The 27,933-nt window shown below is 44.7% G+C and overlaps 1 protein-coding gene and 1 long non-coding RNA gene across 6 annotated transcripts; one reads left to right on the forward strand and one right to left on the reverse strand.

The window, feature by feature from the left end:
- Positions 1 to 9,272: 9,272 nt before the first annotated feature.
- SPRING1 (SREBF pathway regulator in golgi 1) lies at positions 9,273 to 27,863 on the reverse strand. Of its 5 annotated transcripts, none has more exons than XM_049102100.1 (5): positions 27,632 to 27,863; positions 18,268 to 18,424; positions 14,242 to 14,393; positions 13,741 to 13,854; positions 9,273 to 9,669 (listed from the first exon to the last, which is right to left on the reverse strand). In XM_049102100.1, exons 1-5 carry the CDS (start codon positions 27,743 to 27,745, stop codon positions 9,619 to 9,621), a joined length of 588 nt encoding a protein of 195 aa, XP_048958057.1. In that variant the 5' UTR covers positions 27,746 to 27,863; the 3' UTR covers positions 9,273 to 9,618. The 5 variants fall into 5 exon arrangements, with proteins under 5 accessions (XP_048958057.1, XP_025329880.1, XP_048958056.1 ...); XM_025474095.3 differs by having other exon boundaries at positions 27,568 to 27,812; XM_049102099.1 differs by lacking the exon at positions 9,273 to 9,669 and adding an exon at positions 9,794 to 11,606 and having other exon boundaries at positions 27,632 to 27,853.
- Positions 18,358 to 23,607, forward strand: LOC112676623 (uncharacterized). Its single transcript, XR_003146627.3, has 2 exons — positions 18,358 to 18,449; positions 21,312 to 23,607. It is a non-coding gene; the product is annotated as an uncharacterized LOC112676623 (long non-coding RNA).
- Positions 27,864 to 27,933: the final 70 nt, after the last annotated feature.

Here is a 27,933-nt window from a genome sequence, read left to right on the forward strand (position 1 = left end):
AAAAAATGGAGATTACCCAAACCTCCATCAACTTAAGAATGGGCAGGGGAATATGGTCTTTCTCTCTAATGGAAAATTATTTATCAATAATAAAGAATGAAGTTGACACATGCTACAACATGGGTAAACTCTGCAAATATGCTAAGCAAAAGAAGCTGGTTACAAAAGAACACATATGCATGATTCTATTTATACGTAACCCCTAGAATGGGTCAATCGATAGACACAGTAAGCAGATGAACTGTCACCAGAGGCTCGGGGAAGAAAGGATGGGGAGTGACTACTAATGGGCATGGGTTTCTTATTGGGGTGATGAAAATGTCTAAAATTAATTGTGATGGGTGCAAAGCTCTGCAAATATACTAAAATCATTGAATTGTACACTTTAAAGGGGTGAATTGTATGGCAAGTAAATATCATCTTGATAAAACTGTTAAAAAAAACAACAACGATGTAGTAGACTAGCAAAACCACTCCCATTACACTGATAAGTGAAAAAACAAGAAACAAAAAACAAGGCTGTTGGGTTGTACAACCCAGGGGTGGGGGGGCAACATTCTCTTTGTTACCACGGGAATTTCTGACGCTCGCTGGAGTTGTGAAATGAAATGTGTGATTTCATCCATCTTCATGGGTCCTGGCTACCTAACTCCACAGCCAGCCTGGCACACTCACAACTTTCCCTGCTTGGTCATTTCCAACTCATACTTCAAAGCCCCATTCAAGGGCCATTCATTTGGCTACAAAATGGTAAAATATGATAGGATCCCAATTTTCTTTTTGGTTAAATATATTAAATATAAGTGTATGAAAATAAATATACACCAAAGAATAGTGGTTATCTATAGATGGAAGAATTATGAAAGCTTTTATTCTCTTCTCTTCATACTGCCCTAATTTTCGTTAATGCAGTGTTTTACTTTGTAATTAGAAAAAATTACATAAATTTGGGGTGCCTGGGTGGCTCAGATGGTTAGCCGTCTGACTCGTTTTGGGCTCAGGTCATGATCTCAGGGTTGTGAGATCAAGGAGGTCATGATCTCAGGGTTGTGAGATCAAGCCCTGCATCGGGCTCCATGCTGAGTGTGGAGTCTCCTTAAGATTCCACACCCACCCCCTGCTCCTCCACTCTCCTCCCTGCCCTCCCCCCTACTCAAGCTCTTACTCTCTAAAAAGAAAAAATTACAAAAATTAGAAAAAATATAGTATTTATGGCATTTTACTCTACAAGGAAGCCACAGAGCAACAATTCCTCTATCCTCACATTTATGATCTTGTATGGCAGACAGTGACATTGTTGCCTTTCTTTCACAACAGACTGTATTATCTGAAAGCAGAGACCATTTCTTATTCATCATTCCACCCAACATCCAAAAATGCCCGGTTTTGGTATGCTTGCTACACATACTATATATCTAAGTATCAGTCAGTATCCTCTAAAGCCTATACAAAAATCTCGTTTTAGACTTTGCATTGAAGAAATGCTGTGCATTTATGCCATTGATGCTTTGCACCAACATGAGGGATTTGTTCTCTTTTTGCTCTTGCTGCCAGGAGACTCAACTGCATCAACTGTGTTGTTTAACTACGTGCCTACATTCTATTTTAAATTGGTCCTAATTTTGTTTCTATTTCACCAATCCATATTGTATATAAACATGTATTTTCTCAAATCCTCTTAGAAAATAAACAAGCTACACAAGTGTAGACCTGTGAATGAAGCAGGAATAAATAAATGGGTGTCTGTGCAGCTCAAACATCCAAGATTTTTTTTTAAAACCCAAAGTAACACTTTATCCTAAGGGTAAATCAATACCTAAGGATGCTCAGGTACTACATTCGCCAAACCAGAGGCTCAGGATCCACTCGATTTTAAATGTGATTTTAAATGTGAGAAGGCCATCCTGTAGTTCTGTGGTCTCCCCAGCACCCAGCAGGCACTAAGTAAGCACCCAGCAGTCTGCCAGATAAATGACTGGGGCTGGTAACCCAGTGTCAGCACCATTCAAGGGGTGACAAGTATGACCTAGGCTTTCTCCACTACACTGGGGGCTGCTGAGTCCTTGTGGAGAAGCTGTTTTGTGCACTATAGAGTGCTGACCAGCATCCCTGGCCTCTATCTACTACATGCCAGTAACACCTCCACATACATACTAGTGACCATCAAAAAGGTCTGCAGACATTGGCAATGTCTCCTAGGAGGCAAAATCTCCCTCTGGTTAAACGCTGCTGGTTTCAACCAATACTCTGCAGGTCCTGGAGACCACCGACTGGCATCCCGGAATGCCAGGGGTGGAAGGATCCTCATGCATGATTCTGTATACCCTTCCTCACATAGGGGCACAGAGGCCCAGAGGGAGGAGATATGCCAAGCCAGAACTCCAACAATGCAGCCGTGTCTTCCCCTCGTGTGCAAACTGCCCTTAGGTTCTATACTATTTACTGAGCACTCATTTCTGCCAAGGGCTAGATCCGTCAGCTCAGGCCGCCAGAACAAAGCACTAGACGGGGAGGCTCAAACAACAGAAACTTATTCTCTCACGGCTCTGCAGACCAGAAGTCCGGGATCAAGGTGTCAGTGGGGCTTGGTTTCTCCTGCGGCCTTTCTCTCTTTGGCTTGTAGACGGTCACCTTCTCACACCACTGGTGTCTCTCTCTTTTTAGAAGGATACCAGTCCTATTAGATTAGAGTCCACCCTAACGGCCTCATCTTCACTTAATCACCTCTTTGAAGGCCTCCTCTCCAAATACGGTTACACTCTGAGGGACATATGTGTATGAATTGTGGGGGGACACATTCAGCCCAGTACAAGGACTCTGTTCAGTGGATCTTAAGACATAGCCCTTTCACTAGTGCTGAAAGGTTACATTCTCCTTCCAATACATTCTTCAAAAACCCTTCCTAGTAGGAACCAGCAGCGAAAGGTGAAATGTTTTGCTTAAATCAAGGATGATCCAATCCTGAGGCCAAAGTGCAAATTTCAGAGCAAATGCAAACCAGTCCTCCCTCAGTACCTGCCCCCTTACTTTAGTGCTCAGAACCCAGTGTGCCATTTACTACATTACAGGGGCTAAACGTCTATGTTCAAGAGCAAGAAAGATCTGGGTTCAATCACTATCTTGGGTTTAAACAACCAGGACAGTGTGTCCCTGTGCACAGTATTTATTCTTCGGGTTCATTTTCTTAAAACAAGAACAAACAGGCCTATCTACCTACCTCACAGGAGTGGTTGTTAGCATTCAGTACGAAGCTGTTAGCACCATAAATGATCAGAAGAGGGTTGCTGTTATCACAAGGGCCAAGGTCCTGTGCTGCTCACTGGGCCTGTGTGTGCGGCCGGAGGGCTGAAGTGTGCATGTGGCTCTGGTGTCTCACAGCGTAGCCTCGAGCAAAAGCTAACCTGTGTGTGTCTTCCTCTAGGACGTGGAGTCGAGAAGGAACATCTGCCTCAGAAGATGCAGTGGATGCAGAAGGTATGCTGTGAGCGCTTCCCAAAAGCTGTCCTTGCCTGGTTTCCCAGTTACCGGTTACCAGACCCATCTCCTTTTCCTCTCAGTGAACCAGGAAGAAAAGTAAACAGGGTAGTAGGGACATGAGCACGGGACCAAAGGCTGCCTGCCCCGGGCCCCATGCGCGAAAGGGACGGGACCCCAGAAAGAGCCCCGGTGTGTCCTCCACTGACAGAAGCAGCTTCATGGTTTTAGGGAGAGTCCGTGGGCACGGGGCCCTGCGGTAGCTTGACTAGGAGCGCGCGGGGACAGAAAACCTATGGAACTGGTGCCACCAAGTGGCAAAGAAAACAATTGCTGGAGTCTGTGCCACTAGCATCTCCTTTTCCTCTCGGCTCCGTCCCTCTTGCTTCCACCTCTCCATCCTCTCTCCCCTCTGCCCTTGAAATGGCTCCCAAGCGCACGGAGAGAAAGCACCAGAGAGCCTCGTTTACCAGGCGGCTGTCCTCAGGGGTCTGAAAAGGCTGCAGACAAGAGACGGGCTTTGAGATCGCCTCTGACTCAGCCCCATACTTCCTCCCTCGCTAAATCAGGTCAATGAGCTTATTTGTGTCAAATAAATGAGCCCAGCCGACTGCTAAGCTGCTGCAAGACTATTTATCTCGGGCTTCCAAGTTGGCACTGAGTAGGCTGCAGGCAAAGCACGGGAAGGGTGTGCGTGTCGGGGACTGAGCTTCTAGGGCACGCCACAAAATGCTCCCCAGGTGAAAGACCTCCCAGGAGAAATGCAGCGCAGCACATGAGGGAGATCCCAGGCCTCTGCGCCTCTAGAGGAGAGCACACAGGAGATCCCAGCTACAGACAGTGCCCGCCAGCGGGCCCCAAGGAGCACATGGGAATATCTTTAAAAACGGAGGTCCTTCATGCCTTCAGAAGCCATCGTATCACCGGACACTTGTCAAAGCAGAGTTGGCTTCGGGGGACACATGAGCTGCCCTGAGCTCAGATCATCCTTCCTCCACACCAGACATCCAGTAAGACAATCCACGCATCCTTCCCCAACTCTTAAGATATTTTCCCCTCCATTTCTGCATCTAGTGATGTGCTACTCTGGCATTCTTAGATTTGGAGCAGGCTTTCCTCCATCCTTTTCTTAGCTCTCAAGAAAGTGGCAGTATAGGGTGTCTGAGTGGCTCAGTCGGGTAAGCGTCTGACTCCTGATCTCAGGGTGGTGAGTTCGAGCCCCGTATGGAGGGAGCTCCATGCTAGGAGTGGAGCATACCTAACAACAACAAAAGAAAGTGGAAGTCAGGCGTGGTCCCCAGCATCAGGCTTTGTGCAGGCAGAGTCTGGCCAAGGTAGACTACTTAGAACTTATTTGTGAAGAACAAAAAGACCTCTTCCCCCACCGCGTGGCAATCAGACAGGGATGGGGGATGCAGAAACGCAGAGCCACACTTGTGTGCCACTATGAAAGGGGTTTTGCCTCCAACTTGGCTTTATTTCAAAGGCCGGATGATACGAGCAAAATGTGCACTTTCCTGCTCTGTAAGCTAATTAGCTATAATTGGGTTAAATCAATCTAACAGGGACTGTTCATTTTAAAATAGTATCTCCAGGATGCTCCTTGATCTGCATACTAACAAAGTGCACGCTTATGTACAAAACATAGGTAAAATTTACGTCAAAATTGAAATAGTTCTCTTTGGGGCCTAGCAGCCTCTCTGATTTGGCACAATTTAATTTCTTGGTAATTTCCTACATTTTAAAACGTAGTTTCCTACATTGTAAGGTTTCTGCCTGGTAGTCACAAAAGAAATGAAAAGAAAGCCTTTTACTGAGGAATGACCTCAAAAGCCCTTCTTAGGAATTCCAGGATGTTTGGGGCACCTCACAGGTTGGGCACACCTGAATAATTTAGCGTCGTATTAAGGTACAGCTACATAGCACAGTCCCAGGCCCCTCTGCCAAAAGGCGGCTGTTTTTATGGGGGGAAACACAACAGCTGCTTTCACAGGTGTGGAGCAGCAATCCCTGATAAGCTGGTCCCAGCAGAGAAGAATACAGTGTCTATTTTAAAATGTGAGGAGGAAGAGGCAGAAAATGGTTAGCCCCAGTTGAAATCTTCATACACGCACATACACACACTCACACTTGGTAATAGTGAGGTGTAGCCAACAGAGCATGAAATCTTGAATTTCACTGAGAGTCAACGCTACCTTTTCTCACTTAGCCAACACCACTTCTGATTTTGTGACAACCTGGGTGCAAGCGGGCCAGAGTTCACTTGCATACTCTACCTTGCATAAGAAGTGAACAAATTAAAGAAATCCAAAGACAAAGGAACTACTTACCCTACCAAAAACTTTGAAAGTACCCACTTTCAAAGTGGGTATCAAAATGATGTATTTTTTTTAAAGATTTTATTTATTTATTCATAGAGACAGAGAGAGAGAGAGAGAGAGGCAGAGACACAGGCAGAGGGAGAAGCAGGCTCCATGCAGAGAGCCCGACGTGGGACTCGATCCAGGGTCTCCAGGATCACGCCCTGAGCTGCAGGCGGCGCTAAACCGCTGCACCACCAGGGCTGCCCCAAAACGATGTATTTCTAGTAGTCATGTTTTGGTCCCTCTGGGTCTACAGAACAAACAGCTCTGAAAAACACAAAAACTGGACACCTGTTCAAGTATTTAATTGCCTGCGTTGTGTTTTGGCTATAACCAGCCAGTTTGTTTTTTTTTTAAGATTTTATTTATTCATGAGAGAGGGGGGGTGGGGCAGAGAGACAGGCAGCGGGAGAAGCAGGCTCCATGCAGGGAGCCCAATGTGGGACTCGATCCTGGGTCTCCAGGATCAGGCCCTGGGCTAAACCGCTGGGCAACCCGGGCTGCCCCTGTTTCTTTATTATAATATTAAAAGCTGGGATGCCTGGGTGGCTCAGTTGGTTAAGTGATCCCATGGTCCTGGGATGCAGACCTGCTCGGAGGGAGCCAGCTTCTTCCTCTCCCTCTGTGCCGCTCTCCCCCACGTGTGAGGTCTCTTTCAAATAAATATGTTAAAGGCTGTCTTCTCGTTTTTAGAATGTCTAGCAGTTCAGCTCTGTCATCAGACACAAATGAAGTGGTACATACAAAATAACTGATGAGGTCCCACTGGGACAGGAGTTGGTGGCACAAACGTGACCCCCGCCATTGTCCCCGCTCACAGTATACTGCCAGCGTCACTGGTTTCTCTTTGTGTCTGTGAAAGCATGAGGAACCGGGCAGATGCGTGACTGAGCAAGGACAGAGCTGGCAACCTGGTACCCACAGTCTGATAATAGCCCATGCAAGACAAATCCACAGAGAAGAGCTTAAATGGCAATGCACGGAAAAGCCCGTCAGGAAAGCACTTATGTAGGAAAGAACTCTCATAATCCATTGGTTTCTCTTTTTAAAAAAATTATTACTATATACTTGTGTGGCACCTTTTTACAGTAGCATTTCCTATCCCCTCCCGCCCCCCATCACTCCATGCAAAGAGCTGCTATGGGGTGTGGGGGCAACAAGAGAACAAATCTGTCAGGTTGGGGAGGGGGCAGTTTGTAAACTCGCAGGTCATTCTATAGCTGGGAGGGTGTCTGCTCTGGGTGTTAGCGTGTTAAGGACAGCGTGGCTGAGTAATAATGCCATTCCTGGAGGCAGCACTGGGCTGGGAGACCTGTGAGGAAGTAGCAGGTCCCTGGGGAGTCCAGGGTAATTGAATCAGCAGCACTCTAGTGCAGCTGAAAGCAAGGGCAGGGAAATAATAAAGTCAGCTCATAGCTCCTGGTAGCTCCTCTGTTCAATCTAAGGGGGAAATGTGACCGGAGGCTAGGGTCTCCACTTAGGCCCTGCTGACATCTGGAGCCAGGTAATCCTGTCGTGAGGGCCGCCCTGTGGACAGCAGTATGTTTAGCAGCGTCCCTGGCCTCAGCCCACTTGAGGGACCATCCTTCCCCAGTTGCAACAGAAATGTCTCCAAATAGTGCCAAAGATCCCTTTGAGACAAAACTGCCCCCTTTTGCTGCCCTAGGTCAACTGGAAAAGTTAGTTTGTTCACATATAAGCTACTTACTTTGGAGTCACACAGGGCTTCCTTCATTTAAAAATGCTAAGAAAAAGAGAAAAGTTGGTCAAGGTCAGGGTCAAATAGTTCAGCATATTTGAACGATAAATGGCCAATCAGAACATGGAAGAGTTCACCTCAGCAGCAATTAAATAAATACAGATTAAAACACTGAGACCGGGCAGCCCCGGTGGCGCAGCAGTTTAGCGCCGCCTGCAGCCCAGGGTGTGATCCTGGGGACTGGGGATCAAGTCCCATGTCGGGATCCCTGCATGGAGTCTGCTTCTCCCTCTGCTTGTGTCTCTCTCTCTCTCTGTCTCTATGAATAAATAAGTAAATTATTTTAAAATTAAAAAAAAAAAAAAACAACACTGAGACCCATGAGCAGAATTAACAAATGATAATGCATGGGTTGTCAGGGGCATGGCAAAAAAACACTCCCAAATTCTTCAGGTGAGAGCAAAAATTGGTGAAAATAGTTATCAAATAAATATACAAACATGCACGTAAAAGCGTTCATCAATGCACTGTTTGTAGTAGCAAAAAAAAAAGGTAATAAGCAAAGAGTCCTCAGCAGGGGATTAATAACATTATTGTAATCCATAAAATTGACATCATGTGGTCATTAAAATTATTATAGGCCTATATGTAACATAAGAGGATGTCCATTACAGGATTGTTTTCAAGAGGAAAAAGTGCTCTCGTTTCTGCCTGGAAAGCATGAGGAAGAGAAAAAATATGAGAGCTGATCTCTGGGTCGTAGGATGTTAATTATTATTATTACTTTCATCTTTACATATTCCTGAATTATTAGAAATATTTCATTTTTAGCCTGAATTCTTTAAAAAACAGTAATAAAAATTATACTGAGAGTTCTATAATTGCCACCCTTCCACCTGAGGGGCTCACTAACCCTCACGTGGTCTCTGCTTACGCTGTACCCCCACTGGGCTGCAGATGCTGGACTGTGCACTGAACACCAGGCTTCACTCCCGCTGACGCCTCAGAACCCACATGATCCCACTTTCTAGATGAAGGGCTTGGGACTCTGAAGAGATGACTACCCAAAGCCATGCTGTTCACAAGTAGTTCCTCGCTGCGATGCAGAATTCTCTGCTGTCCTTGAGGGAATGACCAAGACCAAATAAGCAACATCTCTGCATGTTTACAATTTATCTGTTAATCTCAATGATGGGAAAAGGCTTTGCTTATAGATTGTGCCACCTGTCCCCATAGCTCCTTTGCAGCCACACCAACTGACACACTTCCCAGAGGCCCCAAGTCAGCTTTCAGGAACATGCTGACCCTTGAAAACTCTGCTCTAAAGTCCTATCCCCCACTTCCATGCCAGCCCCACATCACCAGGCCTAGGGCCACCTCTCCTATGTACCTGCCCGTCTCAGTACTTCCTGTATACTCTGCCGTTTCCTTCCCTGCTTCCCTGTTATGACAGGTATTTGTCACTCCAGCAACGAGCAAGGCAATAAAGATGCAGAATTGGGGGGAAATGCTTTGAGTTACCTTTAGCCCCAACACTCAATATTTGGTGACTTTTTTGTCCCTTCTTCGATCCTTCCCTAAAATCCCAGCATGTAACACATACTTTGCTAAACTCTGGGCAAGAAAAACTAAGATGAGGTCCCTAATTCTAGAAACCCTCAGTCGAGGAAACCAGAAACCACCCAGAGAGTGCAGAGCAGGGAGGGGTTCTGGGTTGGAAGGCTGGGGAAGCTGAGTGATGGTCCAGGTCCTTCAATGGCTTTATTTATGTAGTTGGCAGCATTTTGAGTTTCCAAAACAGTGAACATGCCTCTAAATTGACCTAAGTAAAACAAAAACAAAAATAAAAACAAACCCCACAAATAAAAACATATTCCAGGGCCAAATGAATTATCGACCCAATTTGGCTATTGATATTACCTCTCCTTTCTATTGGCCTGGATAACTGAAATATATGCGCTCTTGGTGGGTGGGTGGGGGGTGGGGATGATTATGGATGAGTCAGCAGTGGGGTTGGCAAGAGGCAGTGGGAAGGACAGAGGATCTGAAGCCGGAGATGAAGTTCTTGTTCTGGTTCTGTTGTTAAATCTCAGTGAGGATTCTGGAAGTCACTTTACTTCTCACAACTTCCTCCTGTATGAGGTGGGAACACAAGTGAGCTTAACTCTATGACATGGTTGTAGATACTGTTTGTAAAAGCACTGAAAATGCAGAATGTACTCATCAATAATTCAAGTAGGAAGTAAAGAGGCAGGGGTTAGTCTTTGATATAAAGCCATTTTCACATTAAATCTGTTACATTGCTCAAAAGTTCAAATAAGCTCCAAGGAGAGGCTGATACCAGTGACAACTCACATGAGACAAACACATACCAGACTCGAATTACCAAAAAAGAATGAGATGGTAAAACATCCAGACACGGACATTTCTTTCACATACAAAGTTTGATTTAGCACCATGAATGCACATAGAATCCAAAAAGTCCAATGCAAACTACATAGATTTTTTGGGGGAAAAATAGTAAAAAAAACAACTGCCACAAAGCCCTCGGAGATGGCTTATTTAAGGAGGACAAACCCCTTTGGGAAGAAAGGTTTAACAAGTAATAGGAGAAAATCATGGGGAATTACTGCTACATACTGCAGAAACATACTGGAAGGCAAACATGGTCCAAAGAAAAACCCTACTGAAAAAAAATGTCAAAAGTGGATTGTAAAACTGGTACCTGGCTCCAAGGTCAACAGCTTGAACAATCAAAAATGAAAAAGACCTGGCCTGATCCCAGGATTAGTAAGGGGCTTGCTCCAGAAAAGAGCTGTGTGTCCATGTCTCCTGAGAGCAAAGAGCCATAGTACTTGAGGGGCAGAATGTCTTGATCAGAGGACCAAATACTCTTGACCTTGAGCCTGAGAGATTCGATGTTGAGCACGTGGACCCAACAACTGGCATGCCCAGTGTTCACGGGCTCGCCCCACTGAGGGTAGGAGTGACTCACTTACAGCAGCACCTTGACAGAAACTTGGGCCTTCTTCTTCAAAGGTCGTAAGGAAACTGAAGGTCTGAACCTGTTATATGTCCCAATGCTGAAAGCAATGAAGGATGACTGCCTACAGCCAGTTATTAGGTGTCTCTTCACCTAGGAATTGCCATAACAGCAGGTTTCCATGACAGGAGAAGGGAGGAGGCTCCCAGGTACCATGGCTGAGCAGACCACAATCATTTCAACAGTGGCATTGGAAATGAGAAAATCCTCCGGAACAGGGAGTTGGAATTTCTGGTTCAGAGGATGCGCACATGCAGGTAATGCAAACACATTCAAAACCATGATGAGAAAACCTGTGGGCAGCTGGTGCCACCTGCAAGGGGGCTGGTAGAGGGCCGGAACGGAATAGTATCTTTGAGTTGTTGACAATTTTAGATGTCAGAATATAGTGTCCAGGGCCCACTCCTGAAGGAGCTTTTAAAACAAAACCCAAACAACTACCTTGGGAGAACATGCATGTTCAAAGAGGCCAAACATTTTATCAGGGTAAAGGGATGACTTCACTCAGGAAACCCAGGGACACAAGAAAACAACAACAATTTCCTTGAATATATTTGACTATTAAGGCAAGATATCTTCCTATATAAACCATTATCATGTTCCCACTACTCCAAAGAAGTCCAATAAATAAATTTACAGTGAAGGGCTCGAGGAGTCTGCAACAGTAGAAGTGCCCCAGAGCACCAGCACCTCCGCAGGCTCGCCTGTAGTTTGTTCTTGAATGTGATGCACTGGTGTTTTCAAGCTGCTTCACAGAATAGTTCCACAGGGTAGAGCCCAGTGGTGACTGAGGCCAAAGAGTATAGCACAAGAGGCGGTCAAAACCAAGGCTTCCATGCGATGCCTCTCTTCTTCTACGCGGACTAGAGAACGCTGGAGGGTAGCTTCAGGCCACAAGTTCTCCTGTGGCACCTGGTGGCTCGTGTGTTGTCTGCTGTGCCTGTCACGCGGGGAAGAGCTCAGGAGGGTTCTCTCCATAGCAGTACTTGGCTATGGGGTCCCTATAGGTGTTCTCATGCTGCACGCTCTGTTGGCAAAAGGGAAGATAAGAGCGCCATGAGAGAGAGCAGAGGCTCACACACCTCCCTTGTGGGATGGTAGAGGTCAAACCCAGGACTGTGGGCCAGCACACCCTGCAGGAGCCTGGCACAGCTATCTCCAAATGCCACCAAGCGACGCCAGGCACTTGTTTGAAACAAAGGTGGATGCTCAACACCGAATGCCAACAACAAGCATGCGAATGGACAGAACATCACTGCATGACAATGGTTTCTTTTAATGTCAAAAGTTTTTTTTTTTTTTTTTAAGATTTTATTTATTTATTCATAGAGACAGAGAGGCTGAAAGACAGGCAGAGGGAGAAGCAGGCATCATACAGAGAGCCTGATGTGGGACTCGATCCAGGGTCTCCAGGATCACGCCCCGGGCTGCAGGCGGCGCTAAACCGCTGCGCCACCGGGGCTGCCCAAAAGTAAGTTTTGTTCGTTTTTTAAAACAACCTAGCTACAACTTGGGCAACTCAAGACAACTATTTTCTCAGATGATGTTAAATTAGATTAAAATCCAGAGACTGTTTTGCTCCCAACTTCTGTGCTCCAAAGAAATTCAGTTCCTGGTACTGAACCCTGCAGAGATGAAGGAGACGCCACTTCAAGGCGTTTTCACGAAGTTTTATGTACCTTGAGGTCTGGCACACAAGCCAAATCCCACAATACCACACAAGCCTCATTTGGTTAAGTAAATGGAACGTGGGATTTAACAAAGACAACCATCCCTGACGGCTAATTTTTCAGCAATTTGTTTTCATAACAAGCAACTTGAGTTTTTGGCTAGTCTGGAGTTCATTAATTAGCCCAAGACTAATGCTTAACATCTAAATTGTTAAGTATTAATCCAATTTATGGACACGCAGCAAATCTTTTTTGGGATACCACAATCAAAACAAACTAGGAACTGGGAACTCTTGCTTTACAATAAAAAGATAAAGTCAGAAAGGTTAACATCTTCCCTCAAGATTGGAAATGGTGTCTGGGTTTTATCAGTTGAGGAAAGACAATACTCCGCCTTTTCTAGCATTTCTCAGAATGAGAGACTGAATCAAAATGAGTCATGTGTTCGGCCTTCTTCCCCATCTCCTTTAAAGCCCATTCAAGTGGAAAGCTCTTCCAGCAACACAAGACCATCAGGAATTTCTTCATGTTTTCAAATGTTCATTATAATCCCTGAAGTATTTACCCCGTGATTCTGAATGCTCTGAGAGCAGACCAGAGGTGCACAAAGCGGCATAAAATAAAAAAATGGGCTAACAGAAATCTGGCAAAAAGTGCAAGAGGCACAGAGAATGACAAACGAGTCTGCTATCTCAGATGAAGCCAGTACAGTCTTGGGAGACACCATGAACAGAAGGCAGAAGAAGCACACTTGTACACTACACACAGCTGGCGGTCTTAAAACTGAGAGCCCCAACGACCACCGGACCGCAGAAGTGGAGAGCTGAGGGAGCAGAGTGATGCAAAGGCCCAGACATGCAGACACTTGCAGGACTAGGGGCAGCGCTGAGTGCCCGAAGAGCAAAGCATTTATAGACAACATGCTTATGAGAACTGAGAGATTGACCACCCACAGATTTATTCGCCTATTTTTAAATGCCCACCTGCCCCCATCCCCTTGAATCCTAAAATAAACCACAACTCTGTTCCACAACAAATAACTACTTCCTTTAAACAAGTGGTTGCTGGAAAGCCTTAGTCATGTTTCAGAGACGTGGAGGAGAAAACTGCTCTCAGGAACTGGACTATTAGGACTCCCCCAGACTTAGAAATAATTGTACGCTTCCACTTGAAGTGCGGATATGCCAATCAGATAGGGGAGATGCAAGCTGATTAGACCCTGATTTAATATAAAGATTTTACTTTCCCAGCATGTACAAATCTCATAGTGACATTCTAAATACCATCACTCTACCAAACAAAATTTGACACAGCTTTGCTTAAATCTCTTCTCTGTTATTATCCCACTAAGTGGCCCCCACTGCAAATTTCCGAGTTTTCTTCTCCACCCTGACTCCTACCTGCCCATCCCCCAGCTAGCGGCATCACAGCTTCTTTTTATTTATTTTTATTTTTATTTATTTATTTATTTTTTGCATCACAGCTTCTGACCTGGGATGAGGTCCTGCATTTGGCCAGACACAATTCAAAGTGATCTTCGACGGCCATGAAGAGGTTCTGGAATGCCACGGCTGCGCGGTTGAGGAAGCGCTCCAGGAGAAGTTGCTATGGAAACAAAAGTTAGCACCTGTAATAAATTCCAGACTCAGCAGCACAGGGTAACCTTGGATATTTCTCCTAAATTAAGACCCTGCTGATATGGATGAGGGGGGCAGAGAGAAGGAGAGAGCAAGCTCAAATGAGCACGAGCCTGATACCCTATCCATCAGAGAGCTGATGAGCAACACAATGGACCCTCCCACAAATGAGCCACCCATGTCAGCAGGAAGCACTCCCTTCCTTGTTGACGCTGCCTCACAGCAGCAATCTCTGCCATCTACACAGTTCCCTTCTCAGCCCTACCTTCCAGAGACTCTTGTGTGGAGACTTCGATGCTCACCATCCAATAAAGGTATAGAGAAAGGACATGGAGGTGGCGGCAACCGCCCATACCTTGCTGGGCTGCAGGCAGCAGGACACACAGTACTCATAGGCACCACAGCAGCCATGGGGCAAGCAGCCATCACAGCGGTACTGCTTCGTGCCGGGGACGTTGACATTACAGCAGCCGTTCACCAGCAAATCCTTCCTTTCACAAATGTATCCTGGAAGTCAGAGACTCACCTGAGTAACAAGCCAGCAGTCCTCCCACCTCTCTACCGGGTGATCACACACAAAGCAGCAATACAAATGCTACACACAAAGAACAGAGAGAAAGAACGTGGAGTGTGGAGCATGCCAAGCACCAGAGGGCCAGGAGTCAGACACGTGACCAGGACTTGCTTTCTGCATGCCGTAGTGTACAGGCAACATGGGCTCCCATGTGATGGGTAGGCTACATGTTCTCATCTACCTAAAATGACCTTCTGCTCTGTTGGCGTGTTTGATTTAATCACCATATGAAGTCATGCTTAACCAACACACTGAAGAAAAATGGTATTGTTTTCAAAAAAAAAAAGAAAAAGGAAAATAGAAAAAAACCAAAGGTTTCATTCCTGAAAGTGAGATCCATTTAGATTTAAAAGCCAACCAACCAACCCTCCAACCTTACAAATATCTTTGAAACGCTTGGCATTTATTTGGAAGATTTCTGAAAAAGAAATAGTCACGCTGAACCTTCATAAGTTGATTTAGGCTGTAAGTACATAGGCCAGGAATTCTCAGAATCTGGGAATGCAGGTTCTCTAATACCCAAGGGAGAAAAATCCTAATTCCCTCCACTCCTTATAAATCCCTCTGTAAACACACTGCCTCCAACCTAGTCAAACCGAAACCCAACTCAAGTAAAGACTCTCCTCATAAAAACTACTTTATTGTTCAGAGCTGCTACACAGACATTTTTCTACAACCTTCTGGGAGTGGGACAGAAAAATGTAAGAAGTGCATGAGGGACACCACACAGCTCTTGGGAAACTCCCAGGTGCATGCATGGGCCCACAGGTGCAGAGCAGCTGTTGCCAGCATCATTCCATTCCAAATACCCCAGCTTCTTAATCCTCAAAGGATGAGACTTGGTGAAGTATAAAGTTGTTTTCAGAAATTACTCTGGAAAACAAAGTCTGTACAAAAGCCGGTGGCACCAGTAAAATAACAATGGAAGAGATGCAGAGGGCCCTCAGTTAACACCTGGAAAACCAGGGCCTGGAAAGAACCAGACCCCAGTTACCTAAGAACAGATGATGTTAAAGTTAGATTAAGCTCCAGAGCATGTACTTAAAACTAAGACAGGACTACTCAAATGCCATAATATATGCTTCTTGGATTCTTTTTTAACTACTTTGACTCATTTCCTTCACAGGGATTATATAAACCAACACAAATCCAAAGAAGCCGGCACTGTTTCTCAAAATTCAGCCGCAAATGATACACTGCAATCTTATCACCTGTCAGGAGACGGAAAATATAACATGACCTAAACTCCACTTGTTGAAATTATCTTTCAGTCTCTTTCTCTTTTCTCTATCCTATCCCGTCATCTACCTTTGTGCCCCTCCTTTGGTGCCCCGGTGCTCAATGCTAGTATTTAGTCTTGAAACCACAGGGCTTTCTGATTTCTGGTAAGAGAGCGCATTAGGATTTCTCCTCTTGCATCGTAAATTCTACTCATGCCAATGTTGTTTCCAACAAGGAGTTCAGTAAGATGACAACCTCAGAGTGTGTCTCGACTGACTAGGAAATTAAATTCTAACCTTGGAAAAGTTTGTCATTCTAATTGGTTGTCTTATTTAATAACTGTTACCCTGGCAACATTCATGGTGGCATCTGCTTATGCAAAGGCATCAATTACTGCAAGTTTTCTTTATGAAATTGTTTATTTCCTCTCATGGTCATGGAGGTACAATACAACCTATGGCCCCAGGATTTTTATTAATGGATTCTTGGAACTTTCTACTTAAGAAGTCTGAGAGGCTTTGTCTCACTTGAATTAATCAGAGGAAAATTATTCTTGTGTTAGCTAAAACAAAAGAAAATGAAGGTCACTTGTAACCTAGTATTAACTATTAAAGTCAAAGCATATGATTTCATGTTTTCTCACTGGGTGTCATGGAAACAAAACAGTTTCTAAGAAAAAAAGGACTGAACTCCCAAGTTCTGTCTCAGCCCTAGATCTCCCCGCTGACCAGCTGTATCATCTTATGGAAGTAAATTTCCTTTGTCAAACTTTGTTTAAAAAACAAAACAAGAGGCTATTTGCAATACTATTTGCTTTTCTAACATGATCTTCAAGACAGAATCTGGCACTGGCATCACTGCTGGCTTGTCACTCCATCTTTGTGCAAAAATTTCCAGTTCAACTACCTTAGATGGGTATATTTCCTCTGATCCCTTCCCTTAATTCTAAGTAATCTCATCTGGTCTGATGCCTTTGAGGTCTCTTTTGGAAAGTTGGGTTTTTTTTTTTGTGGTTTCTGTTCATTTGTGTTTTGCTGGGAATGCAACTTTTCTTGAAAAGAACAGTAAATGAACTCTTGTTTCATTTTACAGATAGCATGCCTGCATTTTGTTCAGTCATCATGTATGGCTGAATATTCTAATTCAAGGTTGACCTGTGTTGATTCCAGTACTGCCACATTCACAATCCATTTGTTCTGAGACTCTCTGAAATGAGCAAAATTTACTCCTGCAAACAAACCAATCAGATTATTTGCAAACCACCAGTTGAAAAAAGAAAAAAGAGTCTGCAAAAACTATCAGGGAACTCTGAAAACTGTTTAGACAGTTGACATTAAGGGATAGTGCTACCCTATTGGTGTGATAATGCTGCCCTGATCATGGTTTATGAGTCCTTGTCATTGTAGGTAAGTTCCTGAGCCTCTTGGTGCCTGTGTCTTCACCTATAAAGTACCAAGAGCAATGCCTATGTTGTAGGACTATTGTAAAAATCAGAGATATTCCAGGAGAGGTTTTAGCCTAGTGCCCAGCACGCAGATAAGAGCTCAACTGTGCATTCATGGGAGTTCCTCTTCAGGAAGACTGGGCCAGCCTTCAAATGGTGAGATCTCAACCAGCTAATCCAACCACCTCAACAGCACAGGAATCGCCTTTCTTCTTCTTCCAGACTAAAAGAAGGCAAGAAAACTCTGGGAGAAAAGGATACAGACAGACAGGCTGCCGTTTTCACTGTAAGAGTAACACATGTTGAGTGTGTTTATCATTTGGACACCTAGGTATCTCAAGTCAGTTAAGCGTACGACTTGATTTTGGCACAAGTCAGGATCTCAGAGTTGTGGAATCAAGCCCTGTGTTGGGCTCCACACTCAGTGGGGAGTCTGATTCTCTCTCTCTTCCTCTGCCCCTCCCCCTGCTCATGCACATATGTGCACAAGCACTCTTTCTCTTTCTCTCTCTAAAATAAGTAAATAGGGCACCTGGGTGGCTCAGTTGGTTAAACATCTGTCTTTGGCTCAGGTCATGATCCCAGAGTCCTGGGATCGAGTTCCACATTGGGCTCCCTGCTCAGTAGGGAGTCTGCTTCTCACTCTCCCCTTCTCCCCACTTGTGAGCTCTCTGTCTCTCAAATAAAATCTTTTAAAAAATAAGTAAATTATTAATAATAATAAAAATGAATGTGTTTATTATTCATTCATCACCTAGTCAGTCAGTTAAAAGCACATTTCATACGTGCCAGAACTGTGTGACTATTATGCAGGCCACCAAGGAGGAACACTAGCTACCCTGTAGAATTCACCACTAAAATAAGATAACACTGGCAAGGTCTGCGGCCAGGAAGCGATGGGTAGGAACTAGCTAGCACAGGGGCTGGCTCATGACCAACTGCTGAAACCATGAGCACAAGGAGCTTCAAAGACAGAATCATCACACTAAACTTCTCTGACAGTGAAGGGAGCCTTGAATGACAAGTAAGGTATGAAAGACAGAGATGTGAGAAATGCTGGGAAATGCACTGTATAAAACCACAGCAATGGACTCCCACTGTAGCCCTTCACTGGCTGCAGAGAAGAGGGGAGGAAGCCCTACCTAGCTCATCTGTGATGAGGTGCTTCCCTTGAATGGAGTTCCGGCACTGGTTGCCAGGCCGACTGCTGTTCCCCAGGTGAAATTGCACCTTCCACGGAATGGGCTGGTCGTGGTCTTGAACCTGGAGGAGATTCCGATCTCTCACTGCTCTTTCCTCCTACAAAGAGACCACAAATGGGAAGGTTAAAGTATCCTTTCTTGCATTCCCAGCCAAAGCTGTAATCTAAAATGCAACATAGGGCAGCCCGGGTGGCTCAGAGGTTTAGCGCTGTCTTCAGCTCAGGGCGTGATCCTGGAGACCAGGAATTGAGTCCCACATCAGGCTCCCTGCATGGAGCCTGCTTCTCCCTCCGCCTGTGTCTCTGCCTCTCTCTGTGTCTCTAGTGAATAAATAAATAAAATCTTTAAAAAGATGCAAAATAAACCTGTAGGAAAAATAACAAATTAAAGCTATGCTTCAAAAGTGGCTTACTTTTACATCAACGGCCTTTGGATTCGATGCATTTTGTAAATGTGTATGAAAACGTTAATTTCACACAAAACTTAGGAGAGAAAAAGTTCTAAATTTTTTCTTTCTGATGGTTAATCATTTAAAATACTTTCTTATAATAAAACAAATACATTACTGAATAGAATATAAAATTTGAAAACACCTTTAAAATAGAAGAAACTTCAAAGGAATTTTGCAACTGTCATTTCAGACAATACCTGGACTCATCTGAAGCACAAGTTCACTCTCATTTGCTGTTATGAGTACTTCAAGGATAAGTAAGCTTAGGGGAATACTGAATTGAGAGGTTAGTTTTAGGAGCATGAAGAAGCATGTTAACTTGCAAATTTCTCCTTTTTTTCCTAAGACAGACTTCCAGCCAGCCTTTAACCTACACATGCAAAGGGCCATGCTGCTCCAGAGGCAAGCACTTATGCTTTCCTCCTAGCCTCCAAACTGCAGCCAAGCTTTCAAAACTGCTTTTCCTATATTATTGCAGAAACTAAGGGGGAAGGTGCCTAACTACCAGAAAACAAGCCAAGCATGAAACAGCCATCTTCTGAATCCTTCAAGCTGCTGCTGGAAAACACCACAATCATACAAGACTCTCTCCCAAAGACTTTTTATATACTTTAAACATCCTACCTTTTCAATAGAATTCTTGGCTTTTACCATTAAGAATGACCTGTGATGTGTCAACAGCAAAAGGGATTAGCCTTGAAAGTTTGATGGCAAAGGATATATACTTTAAAACAATGAAATAGAGCTTCACGGTTACTAATATTTCCTTAGGAAAGCAACCTAGGAAGAGCTATTAATATTTAAGATATACATATCCACATATACTTTGGGCACAGCAAACATATTTTTGAGCTTTTTTTATAGAAAGTACTAATGTGTAAGGATGAACCAGGATGTTTACTATAGCACTGCTTATATGGTAGGAAAAACCTGGAAACCCAACAGAGAAATGACTGAACAACACTGGTATAGCTATGGCTATTATAAAAATCCCAGATGAGAGTGATATGTATTTATCTAGCGTGGCTCTTAAATCCTGCCTTGGACATTATGTATGACTTTATTTTTTTATTTATGTATTTATTTTTAAGATTTTATTTATTAATGAGAGACACACACACACAGAGAGAAAGAGAGAGAGAGAGAGAAGCAGAGACACAGGCAGAGGGAGAAGCAGACTCCACGCAGGGAGCCTGATGTGGGACTCAATCCCAGGTCTCCAGGATCACACCCTGGGCTGAAGGCGGTGCTAAACCTCTGAGGCACCCGGGCTCATGTATACTCATGTACAACTTTAAAACAAACTCTTGATTTCTGAGTCCAACTTCAGACATAGTAAAAATCTCTCTGGATGAGACCTGGGAATTACTATTGTTAAAGTACCTGAATGATTTTAATACACAGAGTACTGTGTGTAGACTACTGGATAGATGTCCACAATACATTAAGTGAAAAAAAAAAAGGTTACAAAATGATGTGCATATTATCACACAGTATGATAACAATTATAATAACATACACATACACGTTTGTAAGAACTGAAATAAAAGTATGGAAAGATATTCTACAGACTATTAACGTAGAAGGGATAAGGTTTTCTGCCATCTTTGGCAAATTAATATTTTTATTAATATTTTTAAATTAAAATAATAAAAACATGAGTGTTATTAACAAGACACTGAGGTATCTATGTGAACTCTGTACTAGCCTTGAAACTTTTAAATCTGTAATTGTTCCAAAATAAAAATGTTATTTAAAAAAAGCATGATTAACAACATTAAAGATAAAAAATTGCTCACAATCCCATTGCTTAAATAAAACTATCAATTTTTATATATTAACTTCTAACCTTTGACCCCAGCATTTAGAATACAAATTCCCTGCATTCAGCTCTTGACACTAATTGGATGGTAAACCATTCAAGTACCTACCTTATCTTGATAATAACATTTTCAAGACTATCTAATCATCTATCATGCTGATGTGCTATAATTCAGTAAACACTCTCTACAGAACGTTGACCCATACCAAGTTTTTGTTATCATAGATAGCAATTGCAATAAAAACAGAGGTTTTGGGGGCGCCTGAGTGGCTCAGTTGGTGGAATGTCGGCCCGTGGCCCAGGTCATGATCTCAGGGTCCTAGGACTGAGTCCCACATTGGGCTCCCTGCTCAGCAGGAAGTCTGCTTTTCCCTCTCCCTCTGCCTCTCCTCAGCACTCAGGCTTTCTCTCTCTCTGTTAAATGAATAAATAAAATCTTTTAAAAAATAAAATAAAAACAGAAGTTTTGTTTATTCCTTTGAATGACTTGTAATAATAATTATTAGAAACAGTCATTGCTGTATAGTGCCAAATAATTTCCTTGGAGTTCTACGTGCCATTCAGGGTATTACCAGCATTTACGTAACAGTGTTTACAATTTCAACACCACTGCACCAGTACTGGAGTTTGTTTTTTAATTTACCAAGTGTGAAGTAGTCACATTTAGTGGCTTTAATTTTTATTCTGTCCTTCCTTTGGTTTCATTTACAGGGAGGAACTGGCACTGGCAGAAACCGGGTAGGTCATACAAAAACAGCATCTGTGTTCCTTGGTTGGCGCAAGAAGAGGGGCTAACTGCAGAAGCCTTGGGAATATGGGACGAATCACTTTGGTGGACGCGGCCTGACTACCTGTAAATTTATACTCTTCTGCTCTGCTGGGACCCTATCAGTTAACTGCAGAATCAAGCGATGTGCAAATGAAATTGAGCTTCAAATGCTGCCCTAGATAAATTCATAGCCATAAAGATCAGTAAGCAGCTGGTCAAAGTACCCTGGATCTCACAATGAGGCTAAAAGTACTCTTACCACTACTCTCAAACTGTCCTGTTACCTCTTCCCGAGAGAAAACAGAAGTTCACAGATAAGTGCATCCCAGAAGGGCTTCTTCCACCTAACTCTGCTCCTGGTAAACAGGGAGGCTAGTATTCCAGCACTTAAACTTGTTTTCAAATATGAATAATCAAGACCTTGCCAAGAGGATTTGGTAAGAGTTGTACAATCAAAAAAGACTGTACAAGAGATGGAGTGAGACAAGTAGCAAATGTCACGAATTAGCATACGTTTGCTTTTCTGAGAGTCCAGTCTCACCAACAGTGTAATGAAGGGGCGCTGAGGGGATTCCTTCCATGGTTTTAAACCCTTTCCAAACTGACCTACCCTATTAGGTTGTCTTCATTCTAGGCTTTTGTACATATACACGTGCATGCACATGTGTGTGAGTGCCTGCATGTATGTTCCCCCCACAAAGGTATCAAGTCCTCACAATGCATTAAAGATATATAGACAAGGGGAGCCAGTACTCTATTCTCAGAATCCCCAGAGCAATCGATAAAGAAGTGTGTACAAGAATCAGTGCAATCAACCACAACAGACATCCACACAGGGTGCACGGGGGTACAAAGAGTGGAAACAAAAAGGAGCAAAACAAGCAGAAAAACATGAGACCTTTCTTCATCAATTATAAAGCACTATAGTAATGTTTTCATTACTAGTATATGGTACTTAACCTTATTCTAAAAGGAGTATTTCAATAGCTGCCCCATCTATTTTCCAGGGGCTACGACAAGGGTCAAATGAGATAAATGTCCCATGGTTGGTGAATTACGGGTCATGTTCTGTACCCTGGGCCGTACTTAAACTTTCTGAAAAATACACATACCTTGGTGATCCGAACAAAGCAAAACAAAAACAGATTAGCAATTCTCTTATGATTTGTTAACACTTCAGAAGTATCTAACTCACACATTTAATCCACTGCAATTTACATAGTTATTTTAAAAGCTAAAGATTGTTAATATATTTCCAGTGAGTTATGCCAAGAGTCCTGAGACTTTCAAGGACTGCTCCACCGGAACGTGAGAACATTTATTTACATGAGAGGACTCTAAAGACCCTCTGACTCCAAGACTGGGATTTCTTCCGTCTCAGCTTAGATGCCCCACAGGGGTAGGCCCACCCTGCTGCTCTGTCACAACACCTTGCTGTTTCCTTCCTTTGGTACATAAATTGTCATCTGAAATCATTCTGGCCACTCTCCATTTCTGCCCCCTTATTCTCTGGCAGATTATAGGCTTTTGGAGAGTGAGACCTCATCTGCTTTGCCCCCCGCTGTGTCTCCACCACCTAGCAGACAGGACCTAGCCCACGGCGGAGGTTCACTAAACATTTGTTAAGTAAAGGTGCTCAAGACAGTTGGCACCCGTTCCTCTCCCCCAACGGCATCCCCACCACTGTCATTAATTTCTCCTGCACTCCATCTCTACAATTTCAACTATCCCCCAAAGCATTAATTAACTTGAAAACCAAAGAAAAGAGGAATTCAAAGCAACAGAGGATAATCAGCTAGTCTCCAGGCACAGCAGCTGCGTCTGCTCCAAGTTCAGAGTTTCTCCAAAGCAAAGCATGGGGCCCTACCTGGCCTTACAATTTTTCATGGCCTCTTCTCAATTCAATCCCAACACACACACACCAGGGCCCCGAACACTCCACACAATATCTCCATCTCACAGAAAGAGAAATTGAGGCTAGGCAAAATACGTCAAACTCACCTCTAGTCGAACAGCTCAGGGGTGATGGATAACCAGAATTGCAGCAGGGAGCAGAGCAAGAGGAGCAAACTCAAATGTATATGAACAGCATCAGCCAGAATGGGCTCTGAGTTGTGGGTCCCAAGGACCTTTCTTATTCTTTATATTGAGAATCTTGATATGTGGGTTTATAAGGATCATGGCTATTGATATTTATCACATTGGAAATTAAAAAAATAAATTCTTAAAATACTTAAATTATCTATTCAACTGAAAATAATAGACCTATTATATGTTAACAGGGTTTGTCTGTGAAAAAAATGTTCTTCAAAACAAAAATTTGGTGAGAAAATAATTCTACTTTTCTGCCAATCTTAAAATCTAATCAAATAAAATCAAATATTAAAATCCGGCTGAAGGGAAGACAGCTGGATTCTCCCATCTCCCTCTGCGTTGTTATAGGTTGTTTGGGCTGACGCATATGAGGAAAATCTACCTCACACAGATGTGTAGTTGAAATGGAAGGGATATTCTTTTTTTTTTTTTTTAAGATTATTTATTTATTCATGAGAGACACAGAGAGAGAGAGAAAGAGAGAGAGAGAGAAGCAGAGACACAGGCAGAGGGAGAAGCAGGCTCCATGCAGGGAGCCCGATGTGAGACTCGATCCCGGGACTCCAGGATCACGCCCCGGGCTGAAGGCAGGTGCTCAACTGCTGAGCCACCCAGGGATCCCTGGAAGGGATATTCTAATGGCTTTTTCTTTTCTTTTCTTTTTTAAGACTTATTTATTTGTTCATCAGAGACATAGAAAGAAGTAGAGACACAGGCAGAGAGAGAAGCAGGCTCCACACCTGATTCGGGATCACGCCCTGAGCCAAAGGCAGATGCTCAACCGCTGAGCCACCCAGGCGTCCCCTAATGGCTTTTTCAAATAATTACAGATAATGTTCTTTGGTACTACATCAGAACTTGACAAGTGTAGTTTCTTAAAAGTTCATTGTCAATGGTGTAGCCACTTTGGAAGACAGTCTGGCAGTTCCTCAAAAAGTTAAACATGGGTTACCACATGACCCATCAATTCTACTCCTAGGACCATACCCCAAGAGAACTAAAAACATATTTCCATATAAAACCTTGTACACCAACGTTCATAGCAGCATTTATTAATAACCAAAAGGTAAAAACAAGCCAAGTGTCCACCAACTGATGAACAAAAACCAAAATGCAGTAGATGGATACAACAGAATATTATCCACATATAAAATGAAGTACTAATCGATGCTACAATACGGATAAACCTTGAAAACACTGGCTTCAAACTGAAAGAAGAGTACATACTATATGATTTCTTAATATGAAATGTCCAAAACAGCAAATCCACAGAGACAAGAGAGTTGACTAGGGGCTGCCAAGAGCTGATGGGCAGGGCTAGAGACTTACAGGTAAAGCGTTTCTTAGTGTTTATTAGGCTGCTGGAGGGATCAAACCCAGAGAAATCTGCCAACAGTTTTAGGAGAATCACAATCACCCCTCCCCAATCAATCATGGCCATTGATCACAAGTTTTTAAAAAAGACAACACTAATTTTAAAATAAATACACAAGGTGCATGAGAGTACTTAAAAGATGGTTGTAGGGAAGGTCACAGAGTAGACAGCATCTGGGTCAAGACATAAAAAATTAGTTGGAGAAGAAAGGAGAAGTCATCCCAATTAAAAAGACTCACGACTCACTTGTTCAAACCATACTTAAGTATCCATTAAATGCCTGGCAGTATTCTAGGGGTGAGATTCCATGAACAACACAGACAACGTCCCTTTCTTAAAAACATTACTGCCTAGAAGGGAGAGGGAGGGAAGACAGATAAACGAGTTTATGAACAAGAAATGTTCAGTTAGTGATTCCTAGTACAAAGAAAATAAGACCGGTCCACAGGCAAGGAATCTTAATTTAGATTGTGTCACCCACTGTGGCCTGAGGCAGTAACAGTTCACCTGGCCTGAAAGGATAAAAAAGACTCAACTCACCATGCAGTGAACCTGGAATAGAGTCTGAAGTTTTATTGGAGTGCAACAGACACCCAAAGAAGGATTATACCTAGGGGAGAACTGTGACATTTTTTTCTTCCAGATTATCACCCCTATTAACACTGGGTAGAGAAGAGACTGTTGGACAAGAAAAGAAGCAGAGACCTGGGGCACCTGGGTGGCTCAGTCGGTTGAGCATTGGACTCTTGGTATCGACTCAGGTCATGATCTCAGGGCCATGGGATTGAACCCCACATCGGGCTCCACGCTGAGCACAGAGTCAGCTTCAGATTCTCTCCCCGCCTCTCCCTCTGTTCCTACCTCTGCTTGTGTGCTAGCTCTCGTGAGCTCTCTCTCTTTAAAAAAAAAGAAAGAAAAGAAAAAGAAGCAGAGACCTGCTGGTGGGCTACTGTAGTAGTCCAGACAATGTAGCCTGACCTCGGGAAGCACCAGGAACCCAGTGACAATGAGGACAAAATAACAGAATAAGGATACACTGTGGAGGCAGAGGCAATGTTTTGGATGTGGGGAGTGAGAAAAAGAAGGAAGTTATTTGTGGCTCTTCTACCTGGTGAACAGTAATGCCACTGAGTGAGCCTGGGAAGACTAAAGAGGAACTGTTGGTGATGGAAAATCAGGAGTCCTGTTTTTTGTTTTTAAAGATTTTATTTATTCACGAGAGACACAGAGAGAGAGAGAGAGAGAGGCAGAGACAAAGGCAGAGGGAGAAGCAGGCTCCATGCAGGGAGCCCGATGCGGGACTCCATCCCAGGACTCCAGGATCACGCCCTGGGCCAAAGGCAGGCGCTTAACCACTGAGCCACTCCGGCGTCCCAAGAGTCCTGTTTTGGCCAAGAATGAGAAACCTATGACACATTCAAAAAGACATCAAGCAGGCAACTAGATAGAAGAATTGGGGGTTTTCTGGATAGATCTAGGCTAAAATTACAAATCTGGGTATCAAGAGCACACAGCTAGAATTTAAACAATGGCCCAAAAATCGCCTGGGTCAGGTAGGGAGGAATACAGAGATCTGAGTCCTGGCTCACTAGAATACTCAGAGGTCTGCCAGACAGAGAAGGAAAAACAGGTGACAACAAGCAGGTGTCTGTGAGGTCGCAGAAAACACCAGTCCCAGAAGCACTTAGTTCTTGAATGTCATGAACACATCCTAAGGTAAGAGGTGGGGTACAGCTCCGCATCTTCCCCTTCTGCAGCTCCTCCACTGATCCTATTAAACTAAGGTGACCACGTAGTTTATTTTATGTTCATTAATATATTTTACTTATGATCGTGATCCTTGAGACCATCAGAGCAACAGCACAAACCGGCATTGCACCCACACACTTTGGGTATGTTCACCCTAAAAACTCAAAAGGCTCAAACCCGACTCATAAACAAACTTCCAACGCTTTGGTCACATTTCCCACATTGCCTTTTCTTCCAGAAATTCTCACACGGGAGAAAAAACTAAGTGGATGGGGAGGTGACCAGAGATTTTCATGCGGGACGCCGGGGTGGCGCAGTGGTTGAGCAGCTAGCTGCCCTGGGCTCGGGTCGTGATCCCGGGTCCCGGGATGGACCGGCTCCCTGCAGGGAGCTTGCATCTCTCTCTGCCTGTCTCTGCCTCTGTGTCTCCCGTGAATAAATACATAAAAATCTTTTTTTTTTTTAAAAAAAAAAAAAAAAAGAGGAAAAGAAAAAAGAAAATTTCATGCAACCAAGTTATGCACAGAAAGGGCACCTCACGGGTCCTGCTGGGTCTCCCAGCCGGGTCGCTGAGGCCCCAAAGTAAACGCAGGCCAGGCACGCCAGCGCCGGCCTCGCAGCTTGGCTCCCCACACCTCCGACCCGCCGAGTCTCAGTTTCCCCCGCGGCCCTCTGGGGACGCCCGCCCCCCAAGACTGCCGGCAGGCGACGCAAGAAACGCACGCCCCGTCTACGCTCAGGGGCCGGCAGGTGGAAGGCGCACGGAGGCAGGCAGGTTGGCAGCCCCGGCCAGGGCCCGGAGACCTGGGTTCGAGCGCCCCCGGGGCCCCCGGCCGGGCAGCGCCTTCTAGCTCCGGCACCAACGGAACGGGCAGGTCTCGGTTCCGGCGCACCGGCCCCTCGGACACACCCGCAGCGCGGCCGCAGAGGCGGCTCCCCCACCCCGGAGGAGAGCCGGGCGGGCGGGGGCGGCCACTCACCTGCTTGAAGGTGCTGCTGAGGAAGTAGACGAGCGACAGCCCGAAGACCAGGGCGAGCACCCACCTCTTCCGGAGGAGCCGGCGCCACACCATGGCCGCCAGGTTCACCATGCCGGCGCGGACGCGGGGCGCGGCGGCCGGGGCGCGGAGCGGGGCAGGCCCGGAGCCCGGGCGGCATGGCCCCTAGGCGGCCCGCAGCCCCATCCCCCCGGCGGGCGCCGGCCCCCCGGCCTCCAGCCCAGCCAGCTCCCGGCAGCCTCCCCGCGCCGCCCCACGTGACCCCGCGCTCACGCCCCGCCTCCGCTCGGCTCGCGTCGCCCACCTGCCTCGCTCGGCCCCTCCCCATTGGCCCCTGAGAAGCGGCCG

The sequence above is a fragment of the Canis lupus genome, chromosome 26, assembly GCF_003254725.2.
Source record: "Canis lupus dingo isolate Sandy chromosome 26, ASM325472v2, whole genome shotgun sequence".
Classification (NCBI taxonomy): Eukaryota; Metazoa; Chordata; class Mammalia; order Carnivora; family Canidae; genus Canis; species Canis lupus.